The 18,769-nt window shown below is 58.3% G+C and overlaps 1 protein-coding gene across 1 annotated transcript; it reads right to left on the reverse strand.

The window, feature by feature from the left end:
* Nucleotides 1-3,664: 3,664 nt before the first annotated feature.
* Nucleotides 3,665-18,140, reverse strand: PRDM12 (PR/SET domain 12). The gene is made up of 5 exons (XM_047098192.1): nt 17,918-18,140; nt 15,874-16,064; nt 14,340-14,495; nt 5,395-5,506; nt 3,665-4,074 (listed from the first exon to the last, which is right to left on the reverse strand). Exons 1-5 carry the CDS (start codon nt 18,138-18,140, stop codon nt 3,665-3,667), a joined length of 1,092 nt encoding a protein of 363 aa, XP_046954148.1.
* Between the last annotated feature and the right edge of the window lie 629 nt (nt 18,141-18,769).

Consider the following 18,769-nt stretch of genomic DNA (forward strand, 5'->3'; position numbering starts at 1 on the left):
GGGCTCCAGGCTGACAGCACAGAGCCCGACGCGGGGCCCAAACTCACAAACCGTGAGATCATGACCTGAGCCGAAGTCGGAGACCCAACCGACTGAGCCACCCAGGCGCTCCAACAACTTCCGTTTATGGAGCCCTTACTCTGTGCCGGGTACCAAGCCTCATCCATTTACCTGCATCATCCCACTGAATCCTCACAACATCCTTTCCCATTTGAGGAAACCGAGACACAGAGACACTAATTGACTTGCCCTAGGTCACACAGCTAGTGAAGGGAGGAGCAGGGTTTCAAACCCAGGCTGGGTGGCCTCTATCTAGAGCCCTCTACTCCTGGAGTTCCTGAACCATGCAACAAGATGAGAAAAAGAAAGAAAGGGCATCTTGATTACAAAGAAAGAAGTAAAACTGTCTTTATTCGTAGACAACACGATCGTGTAAATAGTGGTCCTAAGGAATCTACAAAAAAGCGTAAAATGAGTAAGTGGGTTTTGCAAGGTTGAAGGACACGAGGTCCATATACAGTGCTGGTCTACACTGCATCCCTGTGGGATAAGCAGAAAGCCCTTTGGACCGACTCCGTGGGTTGCCTGGGCAGCGGTTGGCCTACTGGTCCTCATGAGCATGGTTTCTAGGGTCAGCCGCCCTGGCGAAACGTGCTCTGCCAGTCGTGGCTGGGTGACATGGGCAAATGACTTCTCGTGTAGCTCAGTTTTCTCCTGCATCAAATGGATATTAATAGAGCATCACAGAGGGAAAAAAAAGAACATCAGCTTCGTGGGAGGATTCCCAGAATAAATGCATTTAGATCCCTAAGGCCAGAAATTTCTGTGGCTGTGTTTGCAGGCTTTGCGGGGAGGACGGGGTGTGCACTCTGTGGAAAGGGGCCTGAGGCACCTCCTGGAAATGCCAGCACACTTCATTCAGTACAAGGTCAGCAGCAGGCTTAGCAAATGTGCTTTAGTCTGCAATTGCAGCCTGCTGCCACCAGGTGGGTTCCGGAGCCGGGGCTGTGGACCCTGGGATCTATCTGAAGCAGGGACTTCACAGAAGGGAATTGTCTATTGGGAGTGATACAGATTTTTGATCGAGGGCCCCACTGACTTCTCTGAGGTCTGACTTCCCACGCTCCTTCTTTGGGAAGCCAACATTACTCTCTGGGAGGCATGGCATATGGGTCAGGAGGGTGTTTAACTCCGTCAGCATCCACAGGAAAGGGGATTCAGCTTTTTTTCGTGGAAACGAGGCCTCCGGGGTCTACAGCGGGAGGAGGGTAATACCGGGGGCCACTGGAAGGATCAGAAGTTTGGTGGTGAGGTTTCAAAGGAGAGGCGAGGTTGGTGACAGGGGGAGAGGAGTACCAAGGGTGACTTTCCCCATTTAGCCGAGGGGAGGACACCCCAGATGGGATGTACATCCCTACCCATGCCCCCATCTACCAGGATACAAGACCAGTCCCCCAGAGTATGGGAGTCTTTCGGAGTACCCGAAACTCCAAATGGGGATGGCCTGAAGATAAAAGTGTGAATTCAGGGGCGCCTGGGTGGCTCAGTTAGTTGAGTGTCCGACTTGATTTCAGCTCAGGTCATGATCTCATGGTTCATGGGTTGGGGCCCCGCATTGGGGCTCCACGCTGACAGTGTGGAAACTGCTTGGAATTCTCTCTCTCCTGCTCTGTCTGCCCTTCTGCTGTTCTCTCTCTCTCTCTCAAAAGTAAATAAAAACATTTTAAAAAGGGGTGAATTCAAGTGCCTTCAGGTATGTGTGTGTGTGCCCACGTACACACGCATGGCTTTATGAGGATGCACAGAAGTATCCCTGTGGGATGCCAGTGGCTTGGAAGCGTGACCCTTGGCTTGCACGTGCTGGATTACAGGTGTGAACTCACACTCCCCAGTGTGCACACGTCCTCCTGGCCGGGAGGTGCTGGAGAGGAGAACCAGGGCCTGGCCCTGCACTATGGCCTTCCTGCCCTTTCGTCTTCCTCAGGGAGGGTCTGGAAATGGGTGCCCAAAGCTTTCGGAAATTCTAGGCACTGGGAGGGCACTTGGTGGCCATCTGGGTCCACCCGCACTGGCTGTTTGAATCCTTTCAACTTGTTCACAAAATGGGGGGGGGGGGAAGTGAATAAAGATTTTGGGCAAGTAACAAAGTGGAACACCAATATCTGAGAGTCAGCGCTGGGAACCACAAAGAATATGCTCGGCCCCGTCGGAGGTTCCCGGTTGCTTTGAATTGTGGCCTTCTCTTTAGGAGCTGACACCCCGGTTGTGACAGAATTTTCCTTGGGGAGGGCACAATGGTGACTTTCAAAAGCAGTGAAACAACCCTTCTTCCCACCCCCTCTCCAGTTGCTAGGCCCCTTCCATATTTCCTTTTCCTGCGGACAAACGTGTGGACCCCTTCAGATGCTAAGTGATAAATGTTCCAAGTAATTTTATTTTAGAATACAAGAGAGGTACAAATGTATTTACAGTTGTACATATACAATCAAATAATATATATCACAGTTTCGTAAATATCCTTTTAGATAAATATTTACAAAGTTAAAGTGACCATTTTCTGGAAGTAGAACACAGTTTCTTGAAAACTCTATACATTTTATACTTTTCATTACTATTATAGTTTCTTTAGTTTACAAAACGCCCTAGGGAATTCTGGTAAAGGACTGCAAGGTGGGACAGGCGACACCAGAGGGCGCCCTCGGCCAGAGTTTGGGGAGACTCGGGAGGAGGCAAGGAGGGTGCGGGTGGAAGGGGCGAACCCCCCACCCCGCACCCCCGCCGCCCCCACGCCCCGGGATCCCGCACTGTTTGGAAGTTCTTTGCCGGCGGAGAAGCCAGTCTTGCCCTCCTCCCGCAGGCGTGTGGCCAGAAGGGGAAGGGAATCTTCCTCTTACCAAACATAAATCAGACATGAAGGAGAGGAGGCATGGCTCCAACTCTCCCATTTTACAGATCGGTAAGGGGTAAACCGGGGCCCAAAGAGGAGGAGGGCCTCGCCCGGGTCCTCCGGTGGATTTCCGTTTGCCCTCGCGCTCAGCCTGCCTGGACACGCACAGTATTGGTGCTTCGGTCCCTCCCCGGGAGCCGGCTGTGGGACTAAGGTGGCCAGAAGGAGAGAAGGGCCCGCCCAAGAGGGAGGAGCAGGTTTCAGGTCTCTTCCGGCTGCCCCCGAGCCCCGCCAGCCCCCAACTCTCAAGGTCGTGTCCGTGACTCCCGACCCTGCGGGGGCACCAGTCCCCAGAGGCAGCCGGAGGTGCGGTGCGCGCACTGGCCCGCACCCCCGCCCTCAGGCCCCGGGCGGTCGTCCTCCCCCCACTCCCGAGCTCCCCGTCCCCGCTGAGGCCCCGCCACCCCCGAGGGATGCCAGCCCGGGCAGCGGGGAGACTCGGGGGCGAGGCCGGGCGTGGGGACCCCCGAGGAGGAGGAGGAGGCCGATCAGCCGCCCGTCAGTGTCCTCACCTGCGAGACTGAACGGAGACTGTTTGCCTAGGGGGTCACTTCCGGGGCGCACCTACGGCGCGGGGCACCTCTGGCCGGAGCGGGGTCGGGGGGGGGGGGGCGGGGTCGAGTCAGGAGTGAGCGCGCAGTCCCGGCCCGCGCCGCGCGGGCGGGAGGCGGGAGGCGGGGCGCGCGCGCGCGGCGGGCGCGGGCGCGCGCGCGGCGCTCACAGCACCATGGCCGGCAGGTGGTGCGCGGCCGCGGCGGCGGCGGCCGCGAGCGCGGGCGCGTGCGCGTGCGGCGCGGGCAGCGCGGGCGAGTGCGCCTGCAGCGCGGCGCTGGGCGGCCGGTGGCGCGCGCTCTTCTGGTGGGCGCGCAGGCCGGCCAGCTGCGAGTAGGCGCTCTGGCACACCTGGCACTTGTAGGGGCGCTCGCCCGTGTGCAGGCGCACGTGGTTGCGCAGAGTGGACGACTGGCTGAAGCGGCGGTTGCAGAAGCGGCACACGAAGGGCTTGTCCAGCGTGTGGATGCGCATGTGCGAGCGCAGGTTGCTGCGCGAGTTGAAGCCGCGGTGGCAGATGACACAGCGCATGCGGCCCGCGGTGCCCGCCGCCGAGTCCGCCGGGTGGAAGTCCTCTGGCCGCGCGGGCGGGGCCCCGGGGGGGGCGGGCGGGGAGAGGGCGGGGGGGGGGGGAGAGAGAGCAGGCTCGTTACGACCCGCGCCGCCGCGGCCCGGCACGCGCGCACCCCCCGCCACGCGCGCCCTCCTCCCGGCCCCGCCTCGGATGGCCCCGGGGCTGGCGGGTGCGGGGTCCGGAGCAGACCGGTGGGCGGGATGAGAGGGGCGTCAGGAAGCCTGGCTTGGGGTCAGATAGGAGTTGGATCCAGACTGTGCTGAGACCTCGAGGCCTTAGTGACTTCGCCTCCGAAACCTCAACGTTCCCATCTGTAAAACGGGGACCTACAACGACCTCATGGGGTTATGCACAACTTGGCCAGATGATCACAAAAACCTGCACTTTACCTCCCTTAGCCTGTATATGGGAAGTACGTGGCTCAAAGTAACCTTCTATAAATGACTGTTTTCCATAAAAGACCCCCCAAATACCATTTATTCATCCCACAGATATTTCCTGGGTGCCTGTTATGTACCAGGGAACTGCGCCTCATTGTTCTCATTGCTGAGATGGAAGTAATAATAGCATCAGCCCCAGAAGCTGCTGTAAGGATCAGAGAAATTAGTGTTTGCAAAACATTAGCCGCAGCGCAGGGTCTCAGCTTTGTCCTCTCAAATTAAAGATGACCACATTTCGCGAGGGCTTTAGGAGGACCCAAGTGGGATGATAACCTGTAAAAGGTTTAGCTCGATAAACTTGGCATGAAATAGGTCTTGTGCAAGTGGTCTCTATCGTGATGACCAGTGACCCCCCACAACCCACGGAGGCAAGGCACACTCTGCCCCACCTTCAATCGACATGTTTATACCAAGCACCTGCCCCAGGCCCTACACCGGGGACAGAGGGGCGTGTACATCGCCAGAGCTGGAAGGCAGTTTAAAGATCATCTCGCCCAACATCTTGCCTTCACAGATGGAGAAACTGAGGCAAGATGGTAAAGCAGAGCTGGATCTCAATCCAGGCTCCCACTGCTGGGCCCCTTGCTCCTTGCGCTACACCCTCTGCCTCTCTGGTGTCTCCCCACGGAACCTGCCCCCAGATCATTTATTTTATCCAGGAAACACACTGCTGTTCATGCGGGGACTGCGGTGGGCAGCTCCAGGGGCATCGGCCTGCTTGGGCCAATAGTCTCCTGTGCTCAATACTGCTGGAGATGGAACCAGGATCCCCGGAGGCCAGGAGCCTCCCTGCCACAAAGACATGCGCGCACGCGCACACACACACACACACACACACACTCTCATTCTGGGTTCATCGTGGCCTCATAGAGACTACCTACCATGCTTGTTCTTTTTCTGCTCCTCCTCTAGTCCGGGCACACCAGGGATCCCCAGGAACGTGTTGTGTGAGTTTCCATACCACACCAGCAGCTCCTGGTCAGGAGGGATCATCTACCGGGAAGAAAGCAGGAGGCGGTTAGGGAGACAGCGGTCCCAGGTGTGAGACTCAGGGTGTCTGCACATCCCCCCTCCCCGCTCCCCCTGCCCCGGAGCCAGGAGGCAGCTGTCCTCTGCCTGCCATGGAGATGTGGATCCAGCGTCAGCCCCGAGAAAGCCACCCTAGGCGTCCCCAGCGAGCTGCACAAACATAGAAGTCCGGGGGATGCTCCGTCTGGCCCTCTGCTTCCCTCTCCCAGCCCAGGCCTTCTCGCCATCTCTGTCCTGGGGAACACTGCGGGGAACACAGCTGCCATCCAGCCACGTAAGAGCTCCCGAGCTGGCAGCAACAGAACGAAGCCTTGTAGCAAACAGAAGTTCCGGAAGAAGGTAGGCCAGAAAACTTTTCGTTTCTTACTGAGGGGAACCAGAGTCAGCCAGCCCTCAGGTCTGCAGGGCTGAGGCAGGTGTGCCCCAGGAGCGTGGGCTGCGGGGCACCCTAGGGGACTTGGTTACATCTGGTCTGAAAATGTTCTGGCAACACCTCTCATCCAAAGCGCCCACAAGGCAGCACCACATCACACGTGCTTCTGTCCCTGTCACTGTCTCTGCGGGACTCCTTGCACACGGCAAATGCTAGAAAAGAAGCATTCCGATTGAGAAACACCCTCACCTCAGGAAATACTGGGGCACACGGACCTAAAATCCATTTCTTTTTTTTTTTTTAATTTTTTTTTTCAACATTTATTTATTTTGGGGACAGAGAGAGACAGAGCATGAACGGGGGAGGGGCAGAGAAAGAGGGAGACACAGAATCGGAAACAGGCTCCAGGCTCCGAGCTGTCAGCCCAGAGCCCGACGCGGGGCTCGAACTCACGGACCGCGAGATCGTGACCTGAGCTGAAGTCGGACGCTTAACCGACTGCGCCACCCAGGCGCCCCCCTAAAATCCATTTCTATGGGAGAGAACTTCACAAATGATGACAGGCCACTCCCCGGGGCGGGGGTGGGGCGGGGAGGAACCTGCCCCAGGGAAGGGGTGAAGGCCCTGGACAGTCCAGGGAGGCTGTGGAAGGCCTGACGTGGCACTAACCATAAACCCCACACTCCGGAGGAACGGGGGGACATCCCAAGGGTCCCGCCAGGCCTTTGGCGACAGCCAGTTAGCCCCTCCCAATCGGGGAATCTTCAGGCCCCGGCAACTAAGACAGATGAGAGAGTTGGGGCGCCTGGCTTTCTCGGTCAGTAGAGCACGCCACTCTTGATCTCGGGGTTGTGAGTTCGAGTCCCATGTTGGGTGTAGAGATTACTTAACAATAAAATCTTAAAAGGGGTGCCTGGGTGACTCAGTCGGTTGGGTGAGTGTCCAACTCTTGATTTTAGTCGTGGGATCAGGGTGGAGCCTGCTTGGGATTCTTTCTCTCTCTCCCTCTGTCCCTCTCCCCTGCTCGTGCTCTCCCAAATAAAAAAATAATAAAATAAAATAAAATCTTAGAGAGAGCGAGAGAGAGACAAAGGAAAGAGGAGATGGGCCCCACCCTCCCAAGCCTGCACCCCCCGAGCTGACTTTGGCATTCAGCCCGTGGGTCACTCTCTGACCTTCCCAGAGAAAGCTGGACACCCCCAGGCAGCAAGTGGTTTGTTCGCCTCACGGGTCGTCCACCATCTAAACGGAGTTGCAGCTCCAAAGGTCACACGGAAACCATCTGGGGGTATCTGGAATCACGCAAAGATAGGAGCCCCCTCCCTCGGGCTCCCTGGTTGCAGAGAAGGCCCCGCCCCTTCCGTGGGGCTCTGGCCTGCAGACCCCCACCACAGGCGGAACCCTTATGGCCACCACCGCTTCCTTCCCCCGGTCAGAGCTAGGACAACCCTCAGACCAGCCAGCTCTGCTCGATCTGAAAGGAGAGGAGTGGGAGAGGGCAAGTGTGTGAGGGGGCCTCGTCACTGTGTCCTCCTAAGACTCAGCCCGGGGTCCCCGGGTCCCTTCCCAACAGCTCCCCCTCCCCGCCCCCACCCATGGGGCATCACGTCGAGCCCTCAGGGTCAGTGAGTGACCAGAAACCAAGCAGAGGATGCCAGGGTTTGAATATGGAAAGTGCAGCCCCCGAACCCCAGGAAAATTAGGTGGTGCCTCAAAGAAGGCAGGCAGACTAGAACTTGGCACCACAGGGACAGTCCTCAAGGTCATTCACAGTCATGGCCGCTGTCCCAGAAGTCAGCGGGACAGCGGTGGAGGCCCTGCTGGAAAGGGGTCAGAGAAGACAGAGGTTTTGTGAGTCCCCCTAGAAAAGACGAGGTTGGAACTAGAACAATTGAAGATCAGTTCATTGTCAGAAGGCTGCTCTCTGAGGGAAGGTGTGGATAGGCCCTCTGCCATCTGGTCCCTGTGTGACCCTAGGCCAGCCCTTGGCCTCTCTAAGCTTGTCTCCTCAAATGAGGGGGTGGGGGAACATGAGCCCTGAGGTCCCCCAACTCTGACACTCTGATCGTAAGTCATCTCCCACACCGTCCCGACTCCTAGCTTCCGTTTCCAGAATCATGCTTCCAAAGCAACGGGCTCCCCGTCAGACTGTCCCAACAGGAGACACTCCCGCAGAGGGTTCTGACTCAGGACCTGAAGTCACGCTGTCAGGGGCCACCTGGGCTCCCTAGCTGCCGAGCCTGTGACCTCGGGCAGCTTGCCTTCCGTCGCCGGGCCTCAGTTTCCTCGACTGTAAAACAGGGACAGCACCATTGCTCTGGTCTCACGGGGTCAGGGCTCCTCAGAGCCCCGCACATAAACCTTGGCGAGGTGGACGGACACAGGAGCGCTTGCTATAATTTTCCCGAAGCCCACCAGCCTCTCAGGAAGCTGGCAGCGCTCCGTGGAGCATCCGGTCCCCCAGTGGTCCCCACAGAGCCTGCAGTGTGGCTCCGGCCGCTGGCACAGTGAAAGCCCAGGATGACCGGTGGCTTTGCCTTCGGTGACCCGACAAGAGCACAGGCTGGGGCCGCGTGCGCCAAGCACGGGAGCCCGAGATCGGGCCACTGCTTCCGGCCTGGCTGGGGCGGGGGCACCCCCAGGGAGGGCAGTGATGTGCATGGGAAGTTCAGCAAGCCCCCGGCGGATGTCGCCCTGATCTTCGCCTCTACCTCCAGACTCTCAGTGTAGGAATCAAGGATCTAAGTCAACACCAGCCTTCTCCTTGTAATAGACAATAGCGATTGTTATTAAATCTAAAATGAACGCGACAACAACAATGGTGAGGAACCAGAAGCCCAGAACATCTGGGACTGCACAGATTCTGAGTATTATTATTCAAAATGGTTGTTTGGAGGGGCACCTGGGTGACTCAGTCGGTTGAGCATCCGACTTCGGCTCAGGTCACGATCTCGCAGTTTGTGAGTTCGAGCCCCGTGTCGGGTTCTGTGCTGACAGCTCGGAGCCTGGAGCCTGCTTCGGATTCTGTGTCTGCCTCTCTCTCTGCCCCTCCCTGGCCTGTATTCTGTCTCTCAAAAATAAACAAACATTTAAAAATCATTTTAAAAATGGTTGTTTGGAATATTATTTAAAAAAATTTTTTTGAAGTTTATGTATTTACTTTGAGAGTGAGCACAAGGGGGGGAGGAGCAGGGAGAAGGAGAGACAGAATCCCAAGCAGGCTCCACGCCATCAGCGCACAGCCCCACGCGGGGCTTGAACTCACGAACCGTGAGCTCACAACCTGAGCCGAGATCAGGAGTCAGACACTTAACCGACGGAGCCGCCCAGGCGCCCCAGGAATATTATTTTTTAAATAAGAGCTTCAATATCAACTCTTGATACAGAGTGACGCGTGTATTTACCAACACATTTTTTAAACGTCCGAAAATTAATTTTACTAGTTAATTTCAGAAGTTGGAACCACGATGCAGACACGTTGACCAAAACGTGTCAACACATAAGGGGGGGTATATAACGAAAAGTAACTCTCCCTCCCATCCTGGACGCCCAGCCACCGTCGCCAGTTTTCTACGCTTCTTTCCACAGAAGGGTTTGTCATTTTGAGACGATTAAAACATGCTGACTTAAGGCTCATGAGGAGCAGAGTGAATTCTGCTTTCTAGATGAGATAGCGGATTTTTAGAAAAGCAATGAACAAATATTACTTTCAAGCTATATATATACATACACACACATACACACACACACACACACACATATATATACATATACATATACATGTACGTATACATATACGTATACATACATACATAAAAGAAAGAAAATCTCTGAAGAAGAATCTCCTGGAATTGGGAACGACACAGCTCGCCGGATCTGGAGAAGCCACCAGCACTAGGGAAGGTCGGAAGTGGAGCCTCTCAGATCTTTCCCGAGCTCTGGGAAGCCAGCGGCAGCCCCTGACCTGGACATCTAGTCTCCATTTGCTCACTGGGACCCCTCATGCAATAACCCCAGAGACGGAGACAAGGAGACCCTCAGACCGGACCCGTAGCCTCCTCCCTGAGATCCTGGCGCCATTGTCCACAGACTCCCAGGGTCCCGGCAGCTGACCGCCTGAGAGCAAAGAACAGCCACGGTGCCCGTCAGGCCTTCCAGATCCTTCCGTGGTGTCTTACGGCCAACACCCTGGCGTGGCCCTGGCAGGACTCTCCACTGGAGCCCGGAGAACCAGAATCAGCTATTTATTCACTTTTCCGGACATTAGGCGCTGGCTCAGGACACACAATAAAGCAAATAATTCCCAAAGAAACCGAGTCGCGTGCCATAAAATCTACGTTGCCAAGACTTGGGGGGAATATCGGGGCCTGAGTCTTTCCTTGACAAATTACATAATCGCTCTACTCATGCTCTTAATTTTTATTTTATTTTAGAGAGAGAGCGCGCAAGGAGAGGAGAGGGGCAGAGAGAAAAAGAATCTTAAGCAGGCTCCGCGCTTCGTGCAGAGCCTGACACGGGCCTCAATTCCATGACCCTGGGACCGTGACCTGAGCCCAAACCGAGAGCTGGACGCTCAACCGACTGAGCCACCCAGGCGCCCCTCTCAACTTGTGCTTCTTAACCTTCCCTATCAGCCCAGAAGTTTTGTTCTGCCCCATTTCTGAATTTTTATTGTAAGTGGAAACCGGCCGGCTTGGGGTTGTTTTCCTAATAAAAATTTATGCCGCACTATTGAACATGCTCCCAGGAGGCTCTGAGGCCCTCCCTCCCTTTCCCCGGGCGCCGCAAAAGCCCTCGTCTAGAAGGATCTCCGTGTCATCTGGACGAATATCAATTTCCATTGTGCCACAGATGTCCTGACACACCAATTAATAGAGTTCCAGCAAATACATATTGGCCAGGGAGGCCCCATGACATGGTGACCAACAGCTTTGCCCTGGGGGGGGAGGGGGGGGTCAGACAGGCCTAGATTCAAATCACAGCTCGCCAACCTCCTGCGATCTCCCTGACCGTTAGTTTTATCATCATTAAAACGGGGACAGTGAGCGGCGCCTGGCTGGCTCAGTCAGTGAATCATCCATCCGACTCTTGGTTTCGGTTCAGGTCACGATCTTACGATCTCGTGGGTTCGAGCCCCGCGTCAGACTCTGCGCTGGCAGTCCGGAGCCTGCTTGGGATTCTCTGTCTCCCTCTCTGCCTGCCCCGCCCCTGCTCGTACTGTCACTGTCTCTCTCGGAATACGTAAATAAACCTTAGAAAAAAATAATAAGACGGGGACAGGGGACCGTGATAGTGTCTCACAGAGCTGAAAGGTCTCGATTCGTAAAAAGTTGCTCAGACCTTAGTTTCCAGGCCCCCATCCTGGATGCAGCAAGACTTACTTGTTCAACACTGAGTCACTTGCTGTGTGCCCGGCGCTTTCTAGAAATGTCATTTTAGGCACCTGACGTTCCAGTAAATGCTTCTGTGGCCAAATCGACGAGGAGAATGGCCCAGCAACAGCAGCCAGATGCCAAACCCGCCTGGGGGTTCTCCACCGACTGGCTGGCCTTGAAACCCCAGCCCCATCTGGAGGGCTACTATTTTGTATTTGTGGGGATTTCGAGCGCAGCCGCCGTGTGTGCTGTTTTTTGCAGAAAGATGTTCCTTCCCGTTTTGGGGGGCAAGTAATGGGTTCCCGTTACGGAAAATAAACAGCAGCTCTGAGTTGACAGAAAGAGTAAGACAATGGATCACGGCCAAGGCCCAGCTCCTCGGCCGACTCACACACACGCGCAGAACAAATGGCCCATGTATTCCAGAGGCTTCGGGAAGTGGCCCGGGGGAGCAGCAATTTCTTCTGGTGGAGCCTAGAAGGGCCAGGGAGCGCTGGCCTCCGCCCTGAGGCACGGTGGGTGGTCACCCCCGTCCAGACCTGGGGTGTGCAGGTCCCATAAGTGGAATCTCACGTTGCCACACAATGGTTTGAGAAGACTGCCATCACGAGGAAGGTGTCCAGCTTCACTTATTAAAAGTAAAATGAGGGGCATCTGGGTGGCTCAGTGGGCCGAGCGTCCGACTTCAGCTCAGGTCATGATCTCCCGGTTCGTGAGTTCGAGCCCCGAGCGGGCTCTGTACTGACAGCTCAGAGCCTGGCACCTGCTTCAGATTCTGTGTCTCCCTCTTTTTCTTTGCCCCTCCCCTGCTTCTGCGCTCATGTGCTCTCTCGCTCTCAAAAATAAACATTTTTTTTTTAAAGTTTAAATGAAAGTAAAGTGACATTTTGTGTTTCCTTGTCCCTCACCCAAACAGTCCCCTCCGTAGGCTTGCCAACCCTGGGCAAGCATTAACGGCAAATCAGTGGTGTTTAGCTCACAGTATCATATGTGATACGATTTCCTTCCCCTTATCCTTTTCTCTCACCTTAAATCCCGATGAAATGCAGGGTTTTATTTTTTTGATCTTATAAATTCAGATTCCTCCCTGGAGATACCCTTCAGCCACTGTGCCCTCTGACTCGGAATTTCTGTAGAAATTTCTATTGATGTTTCCTGACTCTGGTGAGCCTTGGGCAGGGACACCCACACCGGGAGATGAGACTGAGAGGCCCCCGAGTCTGTCCCAGCCGGGAGTCCTTTGGCCCGAATCGTGTGAACGTTCCTATTTTCTCTCATGCGCACACGCGTGTGCACCTGTGCTCGTGTTATGTGTGTGCACGTGAGGAACACGAAGGGTGTGCGTCCCCGGTCTCTTCTGTAGCGGGATGGCCGGGACTCAGTGCGCAAGTAGGAGGATGTGCGAGTGAGGCTGGGAGGGTGGGAGGGGTGAAGATGCAGGGGGTGCTCTCTGCTGGCAGTGAGGTTCAGCCACACCCGAGGCCAATTTGAGGCCAGCCGGTGGGGGGGGGGGAGGGGGTCCTTGTTCCCACAGAGTGGTGGCCCAGCCACATGGTCACAGCGGCCACCTCTGTCCTGGGCCTAGGCCACCTTCAGCCCTACCTTCACGCAGCCCCATGCTGCTCCCCCTCACTTGAACCCCAGTCCAGAAACTGCACCTGGCTTCACCCTCCTGGTCCCCCTCCACTTCCTGGCCCCCCCACCAGGGCCCACCCTTCAGCTGGGACCCACTCCCCGGCCACAGGCAAAGACCATCCTGCCGTCATCTCTGGGAGATTTCCTGGAGCCTGGTGACGGAGGGACAACTGGACCCCGGTTCCAGAAGCTGCTAGGCCCCAGTGCCCCTCAGGCCTTAGAAAGACTTGGGGCTTCGAGTCCCTGGGAGAAAATGGACTACAGGGAAATCATTCTCCTTCAGACTCCTCCAAAACTCAACCAAGCCCAGCCCCACCCTAAGGGACACTGCCCCCTCCCGCTAGCGGAGTGGAAGAATGAGGTCCAAACAAGTGTGGGGGGAACATGCCCCTGCTGTCCCCCCCCCCCCGCCCACACACACACACAGCCCTTACCACCAATCTGCCATGGGGAAGGAGGACAGCTTGTTCCACTCCGGGCCGGGTGGTAAGCAAATTTCCTACCAAGGGACACTGTCCAGGGAGGGTCCCGACAGCATGGCCATCATGGCGGCCACCAGTCGGCTTGCTTTGCGCCGTCAGCCCCTCCCCATACACCGTCAGCTTTTCTGCCTCTGCCCAAGCGTTTCCCTATTGGGAACACCTCCTTTTCCCATCCTCCCGAACCTTCCCGTGACCTGGGCCTGGCTTAGCTACCCCCAACCATGGGATGTGATATTTATGTGTCTGCTCCCTCTCCCTCTCTCTCGCCTCCAAGAAGTTCCACTCCACACGGGCATTCGCACTAACATTGCCCCCGCAAGGCTCGGTGAGAGCTCCTGAGTCCGTCTGCCACCAAGTGAGACCCAGCTTCCTCCTCGTGGAATCCTCCCTCGTGGAGTAAATGCACAAGGATTATAAACGAGGATGCATACACAGAGCCTAGGAGAAGCCTCACACAGCAAGGGATCAATACGTGATAGCTGAGACCAGAGTCGTGATCCACATGTCGTGAGCATCCCACGCGAGCAGGACAAGGAGCTAAAATGCCGCAGACACAGTGCCCTCCCTCCCATCCAGATGTTTTCGCCAGGCTGCCTTCCCGCGTCTTGCTCTCCGTATCTCTTGGCTTCTGGACCCCAGGACACCCTAAGCAGCTATCCAAGGACCTCACCGCTGAGGTGCTCGTGACATCCACAAGGGCATCAAGTCACAAGTTCTGTCCTTTCTGATCCACAGCAGGAAACCTGCCACGAAGTTGGTGCTCCCAGGGAGCGCGATGCGTGGGCCCCGGTCGTACAGCCTGAGCAGGGCCAGCGGGGCCCGAAGGCAACCAACACCCTTCCATCCCCTGCGGTTCCCGGGACGGACGCGGCTGCCTGCACACCTTCTCCCGGCCGCCCCACGCTTCCTTACACAACAGGACACACGCTCACCTCAATGGCCTTGTAGAAGATGCTGGTGCCAATCTGGACGACCTCCAGGTTCTGCTCCTGCTCGTTACGCGCGCACTTGATATAGGTCATCCAGCTCCGGTGGTCCTCCTGGCTGGCATCGATGAAATAGCGCACCGTGCCGTCCTCGTTGAACACCTGCCCGCAGGGAAACGAGGGACGGAGTGAGGCAGGCTGTGTCGCAGGCGCCACCTGTGGCCGGGCCCAGGCCCGGCAGATCCACACACACACTCTCCCCGTGCTCGCAACAGCCCCAGGAAGGGGAAGCAGCTCTCATCTCAGTCTTCCAGCTGAGAAAAGGGAGGCTCGGAGCAGCGCAGTGACTTTCCGGAGGCCAGGCAGCTAGAAGTGACCAACAGGGAGTCGGTCTCCCGGGCCCCACGGCCCCTGCTGCCGTGGGCTCCCCATCTCCAGAAGAGAAGGGTCTCCAGGGATCACTGACTGGACAAAGTGGTATCCAGCTAACCCCCTGGGGATGCAGAGGTGCTCCTCAAAGCAGCGGAGAGCACTGGCCGGGACCTCAGAGGGGGGGACACGGGAGCCTGGAGAGGGAAGACTGGCTCACGGTGACACCCTGGCCTGGCCTAACCCCCCTTGTGGGACCTACCAAGAATAGTCAGAAACCAAGCTGGACCCCAGCTTGCTAACCTAGCAACAAATGGGACCGGTAACTACTGGCCCAGGCCTCCAGGGAGGGAGGAGGTGAGGTCAGGAGAGGCGTCTGGACCATCGCCCTGTTCCCTTCCTCCTGCTCCTGTGACCAGAAGCAAGATGTGTCATGTTGGGCTCCTCCAGGGACGGTGAGGTGGGGGCTGGGGGGGTGGATCCATGGAGGGAGGGGGAATGAGATCAGGGAGAGGGTGCTCCGAACCCCCCCCCCCCCCCGCAGCTGCTGCAGGGCGGCCGGAGCCCCAGGAGGCGGAATTGTTTGGGGGAGTGGCTTTGTCCTCCCTGGCGGAGGAGAGAGGGGTCAGGGGGCCTGGGATGAATGGAAGCTTCTCTGGGCTTCAGTTTCCTTCTGTAAAATGGGAATAATAATTCATAGGGCTGCTGAGATAGTCTGGTGGAATGTGGGCTCCTGACCTGGAAAGCTGACTCAACACCAGTGTGTCCCTGATCATTTCCAGTTGTCATCATTCTGCCTGGGCTGAGAAGCCCATTCCTAGGAAGAACCCACAAGGCCGGGTGGCTCTGAGGGGTTTTCCTTGCAGCTTCCTCCGGGTTCCCTTCCCAGCAGTCGGCAAAACCCTGGGCAAGCATCGGCCTCTCCTGCTCTCTCTCAGTGCCCTCCTCTGCGAGTTGGGGCCAACAACAGTCCCAAGGGTTGGCCAGGGGGCAGGAGGGTCAGATTTTCCAAACAATGGCCTTCCCGCGAGTGGTTTGGGGAGGCTCCTTCAGGCGTACGGGTGCGGGATCCGGCTTCAGGGCGCGCTGGGGCGCCAGGGACCAAGGACCAAGCGGCGTCTGCCTGACTCCAGGATCCCGCCCGAGCCCCTCTCCCCCGGCTGGAACCTACCTCCCACATGAGGTTGTTGTTCTTGCAGATGTCCACATGCTCCGGGGCGATGACGCGGCCGGTGAAGGGGCCCATCTCGGTGCCGGCCTTGATCCACGTCTTGGAGAAGATGCCGAGGCCCTCGCCGGGGATGGAACTCTGCGCGATGATCACCTCCGCCGGCAGCACCAGGCTGGACAGCTTCTGCACCTCTGTGACCGCCGCCGGGGCAGGGGGACCCGGTCAGAGCCTGAGGCAGGGGATGGCCGGCTCTTCCCCACCAGGGACCCAGGCCCGTCCTGCCTGGCCAGACCAACCCCGGGCCCGCCCTGGAATGACTCTGCAGAAGTCACTGGGGTGTGTGCGCGCGTGGAGGAGTGGAGGGCGCAGGGTGGAGTCTCCTCCATTTGCAACCGGGGGACCCTCCGTACCTTCCAAAGCAAGAGATGCTTTGGGGCTCATTTCTAGGGACGCTTTTCTTTCCTTCTTTCTTTTCTTTCTTCCTTCTTTTTTTTTTTTTTTTTTTTTTTGTCTCTCCACTAATTCTCAAAGCATCCAAACCTCCCTGCCCTCCACCCTGGAAGAGTTCAAGAACTACCGTGCCCGTCGCAGCGCGCGGGTTTACAAATGGGTAAACTGAGGCCAGCTCCCAGGAGGAGGCGGTAGCCAAGCCGAGACCGCCCTTCGGCCCCGGCACTCAGCGCTCACGGCGCCTCCCCGCACGGAACCTAGGGCGCCGTGGAAGGACCCCGGAGGCGGCCGGCGGCTCTCACGCTTTTCGGGGTGCGGAAGGCCCCGCACCTCGGGGCGGACTGGCGACAGCGCTGGAAAGAGACCGCAGGCTGCGGGAGGCGGCGGAAGGTCCAAAGAAACTCGGGCTGCGGCGGGCCGCCTTCGGCGCGCTGCGTGTGACCCGGGGCCCGCCTGGGTCCCCCTCCGCGCCGGGGATCCGGGGCGCCAGAAAGGGCGGCGCCCGGATCCAGGCGAGCCCTGAAGTCGCCCCTCTGGGCGGGAAAGAGCCGGGAGGCCCCCAGCCCCCCGGGGAGGGGTCCCCCGGCCGGGCCCGGCAGCCGGAGTGGGGGCGGCCAGGCGCACAGGGGCGTTTTCCATGTCTTACAAGGTTCCCCTCTAAGCTACCTGGGAAAATAGCCGGCGAGCGGGCCGGCTGAAAGGGGGGGTTAAACGGTGTCCATTGCGGCGCGGCCGGCAATTTGTCACGCTGTTAAAGTGATAGCATTCATTCGGCTCCATTCGAAAGAAATTGCTAATTCTAAATTCATTAGCCCGGGAAGAATGCTGTAGCAGTAAATTGTAGCTCAATGCGGAGGGGACTTGTTTAAAAGGGGCCGAGGAATTCCCCTTACAAAAAGGGGGGATTAGATGGTTGACATAGCGTGAATGGAAGTGGAATTAGTCTGCACGGTAAATTAAGAGAGGAACAGAAATCGTCACGGGGGAAGAGAGGGCGACGCGCAGAGATGCCAGCGGCGGGGAAAGATATTGTTTGCAGGTTGATGAATGAGGAGTAAGAACTTGAGACATCTTAAAGAAAAGAAACTTTTCTCGCTCTCTCTTTCTCTCCCTCGCTCCCTCCGCGGCTTTCTCTCCCGGCCCGCCCGCCCTCCGCCCCCTCCCCAGCCCCCCCCCCCTTTTAAAGTTCTCGGTTTAAGTGGGAACTTTCGCGGGTCAAGCCCAAGTTAACTAAATGAATTTTAAACCCCTTCTTTTTGAGTCAACTGCTATTACACGCCTAGTAAGGCTTTAAATGCCGGGAACCCGCCGGCTCAAAGGGGCGAGGGGCGGGCGGGGGGGGGGGGGGCGGAGAGCCTGGGGGCGCCGGGCCCCGCAGCCTCGACACGGCCGCTTCCCGCCCCGCCCGGGCCTCGCCGCTCGCGCCCCGGTTCGGCTTCCGGGAAACTGAGGCCCGCGGAGCACCTGCAGCGCCCAGGCTGGCGCGAGCGGCCGCGACGCCCCCGGTCCCGGCCGCGCCCCGGGCGTCGCCAGGCGGGGGAATCCGGGGCCGCCGGGAGGAGGGGACGCGACCGGCCTCGACGGCGCGACTCACCGCCGGAGAAAGACTGCGCCAGGACCTCGGCGGTGAAGGCCGTCTTGGGGCTGGCGTGGTGGCTCTTGTCCTCGAAGAGCTGCTCGCCCAGCACGTTGCGCCAGCGGCCGTACAGGAAGCTGTGCAGGATGTCGGAGGTGATGACCTCGGCCAGCGCCAGCCCCGGCGCCTTCAGCCCGGTCTTGAGCACCAGGGCCTCCGCCGGGAGCACGGAGCCCATCATGGGCGGCCCGGGGCTCGCCGGCGCCGGGGACGGACGGCCGGGCCGACGCGGGGATGCGGCGGGTGAGAGGGGAGCGGAGGAGCGAGAGAGGAGGGCTGTGCTGGAGGAGGAGAAGGAAGAGGAGCAGGGGGAGGACGAGGACGAGGACGAGGAGGAGGAGGAGGGGGAGGACGCAGGAGGGAGCGGGAGGCGAGGCGGCTGCGAGGAAAGTGAACGAGGGGGAGCGAGGCGGAGAGGGAGAGGAATCAGCAGAGACGGCAGAGGCGGCGCGGAGGGCCGGAGAGAGACGGGGGTGGAGGCGGAGGTGGGTGCGGGGGGTGCGGGGCGGGTGGGAGGCGGGTGGCTGCCGAGAAACGGCGGCGAGGGGCTCTCGGACGCGCGCTCGCCTCTCGCACACCCGGCCCGGACGGTCTTCCCCTTGGCAAAATCTCAGCGCCTTTATAGGAGCCGCAGTGACCCTCCTAATTGGTTATTAATGACCCCCTGACGTCGGACAGACTTGTTGTACCCGGCCGGGCGCGAGGAGCCCTCGCCGCGAGAGCTCAAGGGGCGGGGGCGCGCAGGCCGCTCCGAATTGTCCCTCTTCGCTCCTCCCGCCCCTCGCCGGCCCTTCCTCTCTCGCCCCCCCC

The sequence above is a fragment of the Lynx rufus genome, unplaced genomic scaffold, assembly GCF_022079265.1.
Source record: "Lynx rufus isolate CCGP_SWC_20201006 ecotype Redwood Valley unplaced genomic scaffold, mLynRuf1.p SCAF_44, whole genome shotgun sequence".
Taxonomy (NCBI): domain Eukaryota; kingdom Metazoa; phylum Chordata; class Mammalia; order Carnivora; family Felidae; genus Lynx; species Lynx rufus.